A 15,711-nucleotide genomic window follows, 5' to 3' on the forward strand; every position below is an offset into this window, starting at 1 on the left:
CTCCTTTCTGGCTCTGCTATATAGTGCCTTTGAGTCCCTGGGTAAGTTCCTGAGCTTTTCAGAGAACGAACTTTCCTCACTAGGAAAACAAGAATAACGCTTCTCAATAGAAAAGGAGGAGCGGATGAGACAGAAAAGAACGGCTGAAGTCTAATGGGTAGTTACCACCTGCCTGGCACTATACTAAGTGCTTTAGATGCTTGTAGTAGGTTCACCCACATGCAGTCGCTAATATTCAAGTGTTTATGACCTACGAAAATGCAATTTTATTTAGTTCAGCTAATACCCATTGGCTGCCTGTAACGAGGTAAAGAACAAATGTGAAAGTGTGAGCAGACTTATGGATATTGCAAGACTGAGTGAGGCCAACAAAGGAAGAGTGGGTTGAAGTCAGCTCAGTGACAATCAGATCTGCCAATGGCCACTGTGACAGTGGACCACAATGGTGAGGAGCCAAGGCTTGGTTTTGAATCACCACCCAGCTAGTTATTAGCTGGGTGAACTTGAGCAAAGCACTCAGTCTCCGTACGCCTTGAGTCAGGTCTTATTACTATCTCTCCCCTTAAACTCTCTTGTTAAGGTCACCAACGCCCTCCATGTTGCCAAGCCCAATGGCCAATGCTCAGAGGCATCTCTGTTAAGCAGAAGCATTTGACACATTGATCACGGTCATTTCTTCTTGAAATTCTCATCGTTTGACTTCTGGGACACCTCTCTCTTCTGGATTTCTTTCATTCCTTCTCAGCCCCCCTCACAGAGTCCTGTCCTGCCCTGCCTCTCAGGGTTGGAATGCCTCCCTCTCTCTTCCTGTCGCCATCCACATGAGGGACTTCCTTCAATCCCAGTGCAATAAATGGTTTCTATAATGCAGATGGCTCCCCATATCCTCCTCCAGCCCTGACCTCTCTCCTCAACTCTACATATCTGCCTGTGTGACATGCCCACTGCGGTGTCTAACGGGCATCTTAAATTTCACACGCACAAACCCTTGATTCCTCCCCCATCACCTGCATTCTGATTTCAGTAAGTGGTTCCACCATTGATCTGCACTCACCACGAAAACCAAAGTCACTTTTGCCTTTCTCTCTCCTTGCCCAATTCATCAGCAAATCCTATCAGCTCTATCATCAAAGTATATTAGGAAACTGATCATTTCCCATCTCTTCCACCACTCCACCAAGTCTAAGCCGCCACTGTCTCTTGCTTGGGCTGTCACAGCAACCTCCACACTGTTCCCCTGCCCTCCCTTTTACCCATCCTTGGACTAGTCACCACACTGTGGTCCTTTAAAAATGTGGATCAGCTGCTAATCCTGCAGAGCTGTTCCCTCACACCTGGAATAAAATCTGGCCCCTGGTCCTCTTCAACCTCATGGCTCACCAGTCTGCCCCTTGCTCACGGCTCTCACCACCTGGCCTCCTCACAGCTCAGTGGTCTGCTCTTGCTGCTACATCTTCCCCCTCATTCCTGGGGCTCCTTCCTTCACCTCCTTCAGGTCTGTTCAAATGTCATTCCTCAGAGAGGCCTACAGCAACCACTCTCTCCAAATACAGAACCTCCCTCCCCCATTCCTCTGCTTTACCTTCTTCATGGCAAGTGACATTACCCGGGATCATACCACGTATCTGCTCATCCACATTACTGCCTCTCCCACGCTAGAATGGAAAGTCTCTGAAAGTAGGAACTTGTTCCCTGCTTTTAACTCTAGCCCTAGAGCAGTGCCTGACATAGGGTGAGTGCTAAAATACTTGTTGAATGAATAAACAAATATTAGAATGGGTGCCCTCTGGAACGTCACCTCCTACCACAAACATACACCACCCTCCACGGTCATGGAGTCCCTGACCCCATTGGTAGCTGGCAGTATTTGAGCTGCGGCCAGGTACCGTGGGCCACAGAGGCTGGGGAAGTGAGGCATGTGTTGGGAAGGGCTAGATGAGCCACTGAGGGGGCTAAGGTCTCTTCTGACTCCTATTTTGGAATTTTGGTCTAAGTAGTGCTTGGGCTCCTCCCTCTTCCCCGGGGTCTGGATGAGAGGAAATGGGTCACTAAGGCCAGGTGCGCAGAAGGACTTCCCAGCAGGGAGGGCTGCTACAAAGGGTGACCTGGAACTCTTAGAGAGCAGGCACTGCCATCTTAATTCACAGGGAGGCCGTGCCAGGTTGTGGGAAGGGTACAGGCTTCAGAACCAGATTCACCTGGGTTCACATCCTGCCATGGTAATCCACAAAGCAATGCTCTGTGCAGGGGGTGGGAACGCTGTGGGCCTTGGAATCAAAGACATTTGGGCTCAAACACTGGACCTACTACTTACTGTCTGTCTGACCTGAAAAGGCTATTGACCCTTACTAAGCCTTGGTTTTCTCATGAAGAGAGATACTCTGCCCAGCTCTTGCATAAATGAAAATACAAAATGCACAAGGGTCTCTGGCCACAGCAGGCACCAAAGGTCCTTTTTTCCCCTCCTGGGTGAGTCTTCTGGCCAGTCCTTATCCACTCTAGGCTTTGATTCCCTTTTGCATGGTACAAGCTGACATTTGCCTTCTGCTGAGCTTGGAAGGAAGACTGGTGTGACCATAGTCAAGAACGTGCACAAAAGTACCCTTTCCTTCTTAGGAAATGACCCAAAGAGCATGATTAAACTAGCCAGAGGTGCAGCATTATAAAGGTTACCTCCCTTTATCTTTATTGGGGGGAAACAATAGTGTGGGTAATGGGGTCCTGAAGTGCAGTCATGGGTCACTTAACATAAGACATGCGACTTGGATGTTGTACGAACACCACAGTATACACAGGCAGTCTCGGGTTATGTGCCCAGCCCTGCCCGCTGTTCTGTCCACCCGACCAGCAGGAGTGGCCCAGCTGGCAGCCCCACTGCCGCCTGCCTGCTGAGCTCCACTGGATACAGAAAGCCGGCCTTGCTAGGTGTGTGGCTACGGGCTGGGCAGGGTCTGCATTAGCAGACAAATTAGGACTTTATACATGTCCTGGTGCAGGGGGTGGGGCACATGAGGGGCTGCAGAGAGGTCGCCTCAGGGACCACACGGGGAGCATGTGAATGTGCCAGGAGTGCAGCTGGCAGTGGCAGCCCTGGCTGTCCCTGCCCTATTGGTGTAGTCACTTCTCTGATCATGTGAAGCCGCTGCAGCCCATAGCCGGGAGCCCGCGAGCATCCTGGGCCTGTCCAGCACCCGAGCAAGAGCAGAGGAGCTGTGCCAGGGGCTGCCCTGTGCTGGGAGTGAACTGAGGCACTGGAGGGATTGGGATACAGCTTGGAGTCCCATTGCTTTGGGAGTTTGGGGTCTTTAAAACCATTAGTGGGAAATAATAAAGAAAAGGAGGACTGCTTCCCCTAAAAACAAAAACAACTTACAGAACCACAGAGGTATACGTGTTTGGACGTTGCCCAAATGGACGTTACATGGTGCATTCCTATATATCGGTATGTTGGCTGCAGATGGACAGTCTTAGTGGTGGTTGACACAGGCTGATAGCAAGTGACTGTCCGGAGCAGTGGGAAGCCAGCCAGAAACCAGCATTAGCTGTCATCCCCACCCCTAGTGGAGAGGGACCTGACTTTTCCTTGCGGGGTAGGGGTGCAGGACCAGTCCTATTCAGGGGTCAGGCAGGCAGCTACAGATGGAGAGAGATTTGTAAGACCCCACACAATAACTAGGCTTGAAAATTTAATAATGGCTACTCCTTGGGGCAAGAAGTTCTTCAATGTATTTTGATTCATGAATCCTTCTAAGAACTTGATTAAAAACTGTGGACCCTCTCTTCAGAAAAATGTTCTAAAACACATACACAAAAATTTCGCCTGTCATGTCAAAGGGTACACAGACCCCCTGGGATCTCCAAGCTCAGTCTTGTTGCCTTGGGGAGCGGTAGAACCAAGAGGACAGGAAACGCACACAGCCCAGTGTCACACAGGAGGTAAAAAGGTGTGAAGGAAGGCAGGGGAGCAGTTAACAAGACTATAGTTCTTTGTTATTTGCCTGGAGGTAGCTCTTGATGGAGAAATAAAGCTAAATGTGGCAAGAAGCCCACATGCCATGCAGGACACTAATAAATCTCCAGGAACAGCAACAGAGAAGAGTGGGAGTGGAGGGGCTGCCCCTTTTTTCCCTGGAATAAACAAAACAACCTAAAACCTAGTTAAACTGAGAGTTGGTCCTGTTATCTCAGCTGGTTTCCCTTCATCACTTTTCTAGCTCTTCTTCCAAGACCCAGCTCCCAATTTGCAGCCTGAGGCCAAACCCTGTAGAGGCCTTTTGGAAGGAACCCGAGCTAAATAATGAAGGTCATTAAGATTAGTTGAGAGAGCAAGGGAATCAATCAGAAGAAGACCATCTGGGCAAACAAAGCCCCTTAAGTTGCAGAATAAATTCAGCAGAATGTAAAAAAGAAAAGAATCCCCAAATGTCTTCTGTAGGGGAAAAGAAAATTTCATTTTGAAAACAAAGTTTGTTTTCTAAAAACAAACCATTTGCTGTTTCTCAAAAAGGTGCTGAAATTTTGCTGATAAGGAAAATGAATTGCTCTCCTGCCTTACGCCAGCGGTGTAAATAGGACTCAAAAAGGCTGAGGGTTCCAAAGCAGATAACCTTATTAGCAGGCTGGGTGTCCTGATAGGTTGTATTTGGAGTCAGTATGGTTCCCAAAAGAGTGGAGGGACTGTAGATATAGGCTTACTCGGTCAAGTTCCCACACAGGTTTTTTTTTTTTTTTTAACAGCAGCTCCAGTGTAGAAACAAGTAGGACTTCACAGAGGTAAGTGGGAGTGTGTGGGGCGGGGAAGTGACGGCCCAGGTAAGGAGCGACTGGGACACAGGAGTAATCAGCAGCCTCTCACCCACAGCCTCAAAACTTGCGTCTCAGGTTCCCCTCTGAACTGACTGCAAACTTTGACCCGTCAAATCTACTCCCTGAGACTCAGAGCCCCTGTGGCAAACACATTCACACAGCTCTCCAGGGAGACGCACAGTATTAGACAACTTCAGCTTCCCTGTTGGCTAATAACCATTTAGTTTGCACTGCCACTGCGTTTTGTTTTTTTTTTTCCAAAGACTTCTTTCCTTTCATTCACTATGTATTGCAGATCTCAGTTTTGTGATCTCAGTTTCGTAGTCAGGAAATCGGATTAGAAAATTCAGAATGGGGACAAAGGCTCTATATCTCTTGGAATGGCAGTGAAACCGGTTAGAATTTTAGGACCCAAGCGATCATGTCCAGTAGTCAGAAGAACCACAGAGCTGGTCTTAGAGATGCCTTATTTGGATGCTAGTTTTTAACATGTCACTAATGGTTATTAGCCAGGCATTTCAAAGGCAATAAATTGTTTTCCCCAAACTACCTTTTTAGACAGTTCCAGACAAGTACAAAAATAAAAAGGGCCCTGGACTGTGAGTCCTGAGATGGGGGCTTGCCCTGGCTCAGCCCTAAATGGGCAGCAATGTTTCCTCTTTGTAAAATGAGGCTGTTAGTCCAAATCACCACAAGAGCCCCTCTATTTCCAAGCCTATAATTCCAAACTCCACGTGGAAGAGAGAAGGAAGAATCACAAACACACTACTTGTTCCACACAGCTTGATCCCAAGCCGGAGACTCCACTCAGACCTGGTGACCTGCCCCTTCACCCATGTCTCTTGCCCTCCCTCTGATGAATTATCATTACTTTTCCTATTGGCACAGGCCCTACTTCCTCTACTCCGAGCCTCAGCCCCAGCTCACCTTCTTGAGGAAGTCTCCCCACAAGGGCCCACTCTTCTCTCTCCTCTCAGGACTGGCTTTGTCCTGCCAGCACCGAGACTTGCTTGGTGCAGCTTGTAACATACTTTTTAGTCATTTTCCTGTGGGTGTGTCTTTTCATCTCCTGCCCCATGCCTTGGCTTCCCTGCTCGACAAGGCTCTGTATGCAGGGGTCAGGACTGGATGGGGCGTGATAAAGTGACCAGCCCCTCCTCCTGCAGGAAGGGGGCAGGAAGAAGTCACGTGGGATGATCAAGCAGGGCACCCCGCTTCCTTCGTGTCTCATTTTTGTCAAAGACAGTTTGACACCCATAAAATAAATGCCTTGGGTAGGGGTAGTGGTCTTGGGTACAGTTCCATTAGGCATGGTGGGCAGGGGAGGGGCCCCATGTACGTGTGGTGGTGATGGGTCAGCTTGACCTACCGTCCACGATGACTTGGCAGGAACACTCAGCCTGGCCGGCACTGTTCTTGGCTACACACTTGTACAAGCCTCTGTCCTCGGGCAGGGCCTTCTCAATGGAGACGGAGCAGAGTGAGCCTGTGGAGGAAGAAAGAACTGTTGAGTGGCTCAGGCATGGGTACCCAACACCTGCCCTGGCAATGGAGCATGGCAAGTGAGTGGTACTCACACGGCAGCTTCTGGGAGCCCCAGAGACTGAGGCCCCGTGAGAATAAGCCACTCTCCCCCGCAAAGCCAGGACACTTTCTGCTGATGGCCCACATCCAAAGTAACTGATCCCTAAATATCCTCCCTCGTGATGCCCTCCCCTCCAGAAAGTCTTCTTATGGGGCCATAATGGAAAGGGACAGAAGAAGGGAGAGAAATAGCCTCTGCCTTTGTAGAGCATCTGACACAATGAAGGGACAGATGGACACAGGAGCCACACTGGGAGTCACAAAGAGACATACAGAGCCAGGCACAGGTTTACAGACCTGTGTTGGAAACAGCAGCAGGTGAGACAACTCTGCCCAGCTTACAGCAATGACTCTGGGAATGCTTCTTGCAAACAGGGGTTTTGAGCAAAGAGGTAGATGGGGGAGGAAAGGAACCCTTGTTCAGCAGGGGCACTGGCCTATGGGAAGATGTGTTGGGAGGAGAAGGTGACATGCAACCTGGGAGCCCAGGGCTGGGTTTTCAGGAATGGTGTCTGAGCTGAAAAGTCATGGTAAGGAGGGACACTGGGCTGGGGCACCTAGGGGCTGCCTCCCCTTACTGTGGGTCTCCTAAGCACCTCTAGAGGGCTGGGGGTGGCCTTCTTTCCCCATGGACTCCTGCCTGGATCTGCCCTGGCCACCAGCACACCTGTTCTGGCCTGGCTTAGGGAAGAGGAGTCAGGCGGGGCAGGCATAGGAACCTGTGCCTGCTCCTTGCCCATCTCTTCTCCTCATCCGAGGACTGGCTACTTCTCCTCTGGAGCCCCCTCAGGGGGTTGCTGTCAGGGTCTGAGGAGAGTCCAGCTGAGCATACGGCCTGCTGGGTCAGGCAGGAGGTCAGCAGTGTCCTTATTCCTGCTTTCAGATATACAAATAAGCTAACACCTGGCGTCCTGCCCAAAGCTGCCCCTATTGTCAGGGCAGCAGCCCATAACACTACAAGGAGGGGATCTCCAGAGAGCCGGAACCACGTGCATCCTGCTCCTGGAGCCACCGGCTGCAGTCAGTCCACCCCCAACCCCTTCACGTGAGCCAGTAGCACTGGGTGGCAGAGCTGGGTGCTTCACAGGCATACATGTGGGGGCAGTGTGGCCAGAAGAAAGGCTGACGGGCCCATTCCCCAAAGGCCTTCTGATCTCAAAAAGCGCACACTCACGACCACCCCTCCTCCCCCAGAGAGATCACAGACTTAACCGACAAACACATGAACTATGCAGAAGAAGAAGGGTGCTACTAACTCTGCCAGAGAGCCTAAGGTGACAGAAAAAGTAAAAGTCTAATAGTTCCTTTTACTCTCTGGCACCTGGGTAATGTTTTAAACAGGGAAACCTTAGTCCTACAAACCACCTGGGGCCTGATCGGCCCCCTCTCCCTGCTCCAACACTCCTTACTATCTTATATAAGACGCTGCTCCTTGGGCATTGTGTTCTTTTAAAGGTCTACCTATACGGGATCAAATTGACAACAGCAACTCGAAAGGTTAGATAGGCAGCTTGGTATATAGCAGTTATAACATAACATAACTTTATGTTAATGAGGGAGGAACAACTCAGAAAAGGAGGGCAAGAATGATTGCACGACTGGAAGAATGTAATCAATGTCACTGACTTGTACACATAGAAACCGTTGAATTGGTGTCTGTTTTGACATGTATATCCTCAACAATAAACCCAAAAACCCCGCGCCGTCGAGCCGATTCCACACCAAAAGGCCCTACTCCTCGGAGAAGGCGTCACTGCATTCCCCTGCGGGAGTGGGCAGTGGGTCAGGGTCTCTCCCAGGGTGGTGAGGAGACAGCATTTATGCAGACCCTGGATCAGAAAGGGTTCAGGTTAGATTTGTATGCAGTTTCTCTCTGAGTAAGAACTCAGGCAGAGGAAAGGGAGGGAGGAGTACTATCTCCTACAGAAAAAATTTCCATCCATCTGAGAAGGCAGCTGGATGGTGAGATGATTTCTGTGCCCCAAACTCAAGACTTGGAGGAAACTGACCCCTCCTTGCACCTCTTCCTCAGTCTGGGGCCACGACTGTGGGAGCAGATACTCCACTCCCAACAAACATCCTGTCCAAATCCTTCGCTTCTTCCAGTTTCAGTCCCCCAGCTGCCTTTAGCCTTAAACCAAAGCAACAAAAACTGCAGTAAGAGCAATGAGACGACTAGAAGTGGATCACTGGGACCACAGCACCTCCCCACCCCCACTCCAGTCTAGGGGCCAGCACCAGAGCAGGCAGCTTTTCCAAGCCGCCCAAAGCCAGGACCCCGGCCACATGCGTGGGCTGGAGGAGGGGCCCCCAGTCCGGCTTAGAGGCTCAGCTACCCCAGATGAAGAATCTGGCATTTCCTGTGGGATAGCTCATTCCTGACCTCCAGAAGAAAAAACGTTTCCCAGCATTTTTTTTTTTTTTTTTTTAAGACGCCTCAGCTTGGTGGGGAATTTTGAGAGGGAGGTGCTGGGGGATGGGAGAGGCCACAATAGAAGCCGGAACCCAATGAATGGCTCAGCTAGAACCTTGCCTGTAAGGGCCCCTCAGGGCCATGCAATAGGTGCTCCAGGGTCTGAAGTCTCCCCTATCTTCCTCCTTTCCTGAGTGTGTGGGGAGAGGGGATGAAGAGGATGAGGCGGTGGGAGGTGGCGGCTGGAACCCCTGGAGGCTCTGCTCCAAGGCTGCCCTCAGTCGGCAGAGCTTCCTGACCGGGTCCACCTGGCAGACCCAGACCAACAGTGTGGCTCATCTCCAGGTCACCTCCTCAGGGACAGTGCCTTTTGTGTCCCCTCAAAACCCCCAGCCCTAGTTGGCCTTCTTCTGTGCTCCCAAGTCGCCCTGAGTGGCTCTTTACCAAAGCACTTCTCACCAGGAAAGTGCTGCAATATATACTGTCTCCCCCACTCGCTCTCTGGGGGCAGTGACCATGTCTGTTACGAATGAATGTTTTTCCTGAGCCTGGAATGTAGTCGAAGTAAAATAAATATTTGCTATTCTGAGACTGACAACGACCCATTTCTGTAGCAGGTGATCTGGTAGAAGCTATGCAAGGAAAGGTCATGAACACGTAATCGAATACAACCCACTGTTGGAAAAGAAAATACAGCTTCCAAAAAGAGAAAGAATTTCTAGCTCACCAGTTCTTCAAGTGGATTATATCTACACCTACAGAGGCTAGAAGAGCGTCTGACAGAGTGTAAGTACATAAAGCTTTGTGTTTTGGAGGACGACCTTACACAGGTTTTGGAAAGTCCTTCACAAGATTCCACACTGAAGGCAATTAAAAATGAATCATCAGTTGACGAGAACAGCAACAACAGATCCTCATTATTAGACTGTGAGACATGTTTTGTCATGGAGAGGAGCCTGGCTTCGAAACAGGAAATGAAGCATAAAGATCAAAGTTCCTTTCAGAATACAGAATTCTAGCGCAATGGAGCTCTCCTTGGCTCAAGTAGCAAATGCGTCCCACCGCCCAGCCAAGGTCGAGGAGCCTGAAATACTCACATGGCAGGTCTGTGCAGACCAGGTGCCCGTCCCCAGAGGCCAGGGCAGAGCCAGCCTGTGGCGCACGGAGCACCATCTGCCTTGCAGGTAGGTGAAGATGCAGGAAGAGGATGGACGCCTCCACATGTCCGTCTGGCCCTCCAAGAACTAACAGGCAATGCCAGTCAATGGCAGTCACCTCTCTCTGGCTCTCCTTGTTGCTCAGTCAGATGGATGTCACTGTGTTTTGGGGACCCTGCAGACTACAAGCCCTACTCAAGCTACAGACATCAGCTAAGTGCCCTAGAAACCTATATACAGAGACTCTACTAGCGGGAGGTACCCACAGAGACGTACACGTTGATGTGGAGGAAGGAGAGTACGTGAGTTTCTCTGGAGGAATGAATCTTGACCTTAGAAGAGGTGACAGCACAGGGCTCAGTGGAGCAAGAAGGGTTCCAAGTCACTGAGACAGTCCGTCCAGAGCCTCGGGTGGGGACGAGGAGAGTGCTGGATGGAGTACTTCATCTTCCCCTATAAACCAACTCAAACTACCAGCTTCCTTATTTCCACCAATGGCATCACTGTGGCCCCAGTCACCCAGATGCTGGTTGACATTCAGCGGTCTTCTACTCCTTCCTCTTCTTTCCCTACCCTACCTCCTTCCAAGGATAATTCTATCCTTGCTTCTTGAACCGGTTACTTTTTCTCTGTGTTCAAAGCTACGCTGTAAGTCCGGGCCTTTCTCCTCGACCTCTTCAGTAGCTTCCTTACTGATCTCTTAGACATGGAGTCAGTCAAAACCCTACAACTCAGTTTTGTGTACGTGGCTCTCTACCGTCTTCAGAATTGAGTTCCTGAGCATGATATAGGATAAACTCAGGCACATGCCTTCCCTTCAAGCTCAGCTGGCCTGTTCCTCTGTCCCAGAACATGCCATGAGCAGGCCCAGCTTTGGTACTGCTGGTCCCCTACCTGGAAAGCCCATGCCCTCCTACTTCCCTGCTGGTCTAAGTCGCTGACCTGCCTTCAAGTTCAGATCAAGGCCTGGCTCTTTCACCACCAGCCTTCCTCCATGGCCCCAGCACTCAGCCTTCTCTTCTACTTGCGGAAGAAAGTCCTGACACCTCTTACTGGCACTTGGCTTGTATGGTTTTACCAACTGTGAGCATGTGTCTCCTCTTTCCACGTCTGTGGAGAGAAGCTCACTCTCACCTCTCAGAATGCCCTACACCCTGCATTGGAACCTGCTGAAGTGGTAACTGATAAGGCCTAATGGTAGGCTTTCTCCTGGGGTTCGTGTGTGAAGGCTTTGAGTAGTGATGTGATAGAGAAGACGACAGATAGAAGGTCGGGCTGGTATTTTGAGGCAAGGCACTCTTCTGTAGCGTGGAAGAACAAATAGGCCCAGTTCAAGGTCTGTGTCCTCCATTATACTGAAAATACCAGACACTCAGTGAGGCAGGGGCACCACGAGTCTTCCAATCTTTTGACAACTGTTAACAATGTTGAGGAGTAAGTAGCCATCAGCATTTGCCTTTGATAGACAATGCTCTTTAGGAACTTATCATGAAAGGTTGCTCAGCTGCCACCGGTCTTCTGACATACCAACAAGGATGAGCTAAGATGCATTAGGGCAAAGTGGTCTAGGCTCAGGAACTCTGCCTGTATTCGAGTCCCAGCTCTGCTGCCTATGGGCTGCACAACTTTGAGCGCAGTACTTAACTTCTCTGTTAAATGGGCATTATGGTAGTTGTTGTAAGGACTAAATGAATGAGGAAGGTAAGATGCCTAGGACAGTGTCTGGCACAGTGTTCAATAAAATGCAAACTAGTCTTATTTTTAAAATGAGATTTAAAAATAATTTAGAATATCTTTGTAAAGTATGATTTGGGGCTGTCTCATGAATCCCCTCCGATCCCCCTCCCATTCTCTACTTCTCGTGATGGCGTTTCTTTTAATCATTTCTTCTTCCCCTGCTTTGGACCCAAGCTGTCTCTTTGAGATGGTTTTCACAGGAGGTGATGCTAGAATAGCTGGGGTCTCTGTGCCCTTTAGCACTCAGGGAACAGGAGACAAAACACGCTCATGGCACTCTGGGCCCTAGCAGCCAGGTCTGAGTTAGCTCAGGTGTGCTTTTGAGACCAGGCTGGGCTCTGCCTTACACAGCTTAGTTGAGTGCCTCTGGGTTTAAACCCCATGCAGGCCCCAGAGCAGCTGCTCAGCTTTGGGCACTGCCCTTCAGCTGTCTCCCTGGCTGGGTGCCACCATGGACTTCACCTTGTGAAGGCCTACGGGACTGCATGTGTTCCAAGGGTGGCGGTACCCACCTTCCATCCTGTCCGGGAAGATCACCGTGGGGTAACTTGGGAAATGCTTTCCTGACAAAGTTTCAGATCAGGTTTACCAAGGGCTTTCCAACTGGAAGAGCCCCTCAAGGAGCGACAGAGCAGGCTGTGACATCCACTTCCCTGGACATCTCACCCCACCATGGTAATCCCCTGTGCCCACCTGTGTGTGGACCTCAGAGAAGCTGAGCTAACAGAGGCAGTGGGATGGATGCAGTGACTTCTAGAGGAGCCGGCCAATCTGGGGACATCCCATGAATAAGTTACTATGCCAACACATTAGCCAAAAAAAAAAAAAAAATTTTTTTTCTCTTTTCTGGCCAATTTCCCCTTCACTCCTACAGCATTTAGATTGAGAGGCTCAGCTGTTGCAGGTTTGCTGTCTGTGGTGCAGACTGAAGAGAGAAACTTCACTGTGAGCTGAGAGGGGTACTGTTGTCTTCAAAGGCTTCATTTCAGGATTTAAGAGGAAGGAAGGACTCAAGGGGCGAGGGAGGGTGTGGAGGGTGCAGTCACAGAGGGGGAAGGAGAGTGTCAACAGGGGGCAATGAGGGGTTCTGAAGTCTCAGCTGGTTTGGATTTGACTAGGACCTGCCCACTCCTGTTCTGTAGTGGCCACCCTCTGCCCACCAAGGGAAAAAAAAATGCCACTTTCTGGGGAGCTTCTTTGTACCCAGATGCTGTCCAGAATCACCAGCATCACCTTCAAGCTCAGGCAGGACTCTATTCTAGCTCTGGTGATCTATCCCCATGCTGGCCACCAGAGTGGGGTGTTGGATGTCTGCTGGCCTGGGCGCACCCCTCAGGCCTGGGATTTACCAAAACACTTCAAACCAAATTGAGGGTCCAGGGAAAATACCCCTTTCAACCACGCCCCTTCTCCAGGTATATACTGGCCCATCTGAGAACTCCAGACCCCAAAAGGCCACAGACGGCAGGATCTAGTGCCCCCCCCTTCCCACCACCTAAGAATGTGAAATACCAGCAAACAAAAGTCTCATCCAAATTAGGAAGCGAGCTGCTCTGTCCGCTTGAGTGAGTGTCGTGGGGGCTGTTTGGGGTTTCTGGCTTCCCTTTCAGGTCTCGCCAAACCCACAATGTTTTCAAGACTTAAATTGCTGTTGGTCCCAAGTCACACTCCCATGCCATCCCATCACAATTCACCCTTCCCCAAACCTAAAATGCTGCTGTTACGCAGCTCTTCGCTCACAGCCCATAGTTGGCTCTGGCCTCAGTGCCCTCCATTCTCCAAGCCTGCAAGCAGAGTTGTCCATGGCAGAGCTGTCAGCAATAGTTCAGGCCCAGGGCTACTTTGAGGAGCCACAGATGGGGAGGGGACAGGAGATGGCTCTGCCAGACAGATGCCAAGACCTGGACATGTGCCACCAGGACCAGACTCCTGCCCCTCACACTCCTGTACTGGGGCATATGCCTAAGGCTCTGGGCTGGGTGGACCTATCCTCTGGGTAAGGGGTCAGGGGAGAAGAGAAGTTGGGCTAGGAGCAGCCACCAACAAGACCGAGCCACCATGAGTCCCTGCCCCCCGCCCCCTGCCCTCATTTACCTTCTTGAGAGAGGATGATGAATCTGGTGGTCTTCAGCGTCTTTCCATTCAGCGTCCAGGTGATGGTGGCTGGGGGGTCAGAGGACACCAGGCACTGGAGTAGCAACTTTTTGCCCTCTGCCACACGGACATCTTGTAGCTTCTCCTTGAAGGCTGGGGCTATCCCTTGGCTTTCTGATCTTTTTTCATTATCTGGGGTTCCTGCATGCCCTTTCCTGAAGTTCACATCATTCTTAACCTCCTTCTTGAGTTCTTCTTTTCCAGCTGGTATTGGGGCCTCAGCTGGCTTGGTGTTGCCCAGGGGCTTCAGTGTCTCAGCTGGCTTGGCATTACCTAGGGGTTTTGGGGTCTCAGCTGGCTTAGCATTGCCCAGGAGTTTTGGGGTCTCAGCAGGCTTGGCATTGCCCAGGGGTTTCGGGATCTCAGCTGGCTTGGCATTGCCCAGGGGTTTTGGGATCTCAGCTGGCTTGGCATTGCCCAAGGGTTTTGGGATCTCAGCTGGCTTGGCGTTGCCCAGGGGTTTTGTGGTCTCGGCTGGCTTGGCGTTGCCCAGGGGTTTTGTGGTCTCGGCTGGCTTGGCATTGCCCAGGGGTTTCAGGGCCTCAGTTGGCTTGCCATTGCCAACAGGTCTCAGGGCCTCGGCTGGCTTGGCATTGCCAACAGATCTCAGGGCCTCGGCTGGCTTGGCGTTGCCAATAGGTCTCAGGGTCTCGGCTGGCTTGGCATTGCCAACAGGTCTCAGGGTCTCAGCTGGCTTGATGTTGCCAAAAGGTTTAAGGGTCTCGGCTGGCTTGGCATTGCCCAAGGGTTTCAGGGTCTCGGCTGGCTTGGCATTGCCCAAGGGTTTCAGGGTCTCAGCTGGCTTGGCATTGCCCGTGGGTTTTAGGGACTCTGAATGTGCACTGCCTACTGGCTTAGGGCTCTCCACTCCCTTGGCGTTCAAGGCTTCAGCACCGCTGCTACCATTCTCTGCTGGTAATTTCTTCTTGCTGCCCAGCACCGAACGGAAATCTGGGGTGGTAGGTTTGGGAGGTGGCACGTTCTCAGGCACTGGGGTCTTGGATGTCCCCTTCTTGGCCAGGACCGAGCGGAAGTCCACCTGCTGGGGGCTATGCACCTTCCTCTCTTCCTCAGACACAGTCTTTGGCTTCACTTGCCGCTGCAGGTTGGCGCGGAAATCCATCTGCTCAGCCGGGGTCTCCTTCAGGTCGTTTTCTGACAGGGTCCTGGTACTCACCTTCTTCCCCAGGAGGTCACGGAAGTCCAGCTGCTCCACCTCCTGCTGGCGAATTGCCTCCTCGGTGTGCTGCCGTGTCTCCACGCGCCTCTTCAGCACCCCCCTCACGTCCTCACCGTCTTCCTCCTCTGGCCAACCCTGCCCTCTCGCTGGCCAGTCGGGCCTCAGGGTCCCATAGCGGTCACCACCACCACCATCAGCACCAACTCGTCCACCACAGAGGCCCTCACAGCCGGCAGGCTCCCTCCCCCTGCAACCAGTGAAGGGAAAAAGGAAAGTAGCAAGAGGAAAAGGGGCTGGGTAAGACAGAAACGTCAGGGGAGAGCAAATCCCTGAGGGTGGGAGGGTAGAGAGGAGGGGGGGAAGGGGGTGGGGGCTGGCCAGGCTGTGTTTATAGAAGGGAACATTGGTGAGAGCAGCTCGCTTGCTTAGTTCGGTTATTACATCGGTAATGACTTCAGTAGCCTTATAAGGGTGTGTACAAAAAAAAAAAATTCACCCCCCTCCCTTGCTCCCTCCCTCATTCGCCTTCCAATCTCTCCCTCTTGGCTCTGGCAGCCTCTGGCTGGAGGATAGAAACAATCTGAGGCTTCGAGGCTGGGCTTGCAGGGGCCAGGAGGAGGCAGCGTGGTCAGAGAAAGGTGGATGGGCGAGTGGGTGAGCGGGCAGTGGAGTAGGCTTCA

General features: G+C 51.4%; 1 protein-coding gene across 3 annotated transcripts in view; it reads right to left on the reverse strand.

Annotated features, from left to right (window-relative positions):
• Nucleotides 1-15,711, reverse strand: part of MYLK (myosin light chain kinase) — a 163,867-nt gene that overhangs the window by 87,685 nt on the left and 60,471 nt on the right. For 2 of the 3 annotated variants that reach the window (XM_010592906.3, XM_023551699.2), the window contains exons 14-15: nucleotides 13,792-15,278; nucleotides 6,176-6,292 (exon numbers count right to left, since the gene is read on the reverse strand). In XM_010592906.3, coding sequence (XP_010591208.3) covers nucleotides 6,176-6,292; nucleotides 13,792-15,278 — 1,604 coding nt within the window. Of the gene's footprint in view, nucleotides 1-5,733; nucleotides 5,854-6,175; nucleotides 6,293-13,791; nucleotides 15,279-15,711 lie in introns of those variants that run through there. The other variant, XM_010592907.3, reaches the window with a different exon arrangement.

The sequence above is a fragment of the Loxodonta africana genome, chromosome 1 (assembly GCF_030014295.1).
Source record: "Loxodonta africana isolate mLoxAfr1 chromosome 1, mLoxAfr1.hap2, whole genome shotgun sequence".
Taxonomy (NCBI): Eukaryota; Metazoa; Chordata; class Mammalia; order Proboscidea; family Elephantidae; genus Loxodonta; species Loxodonta africana.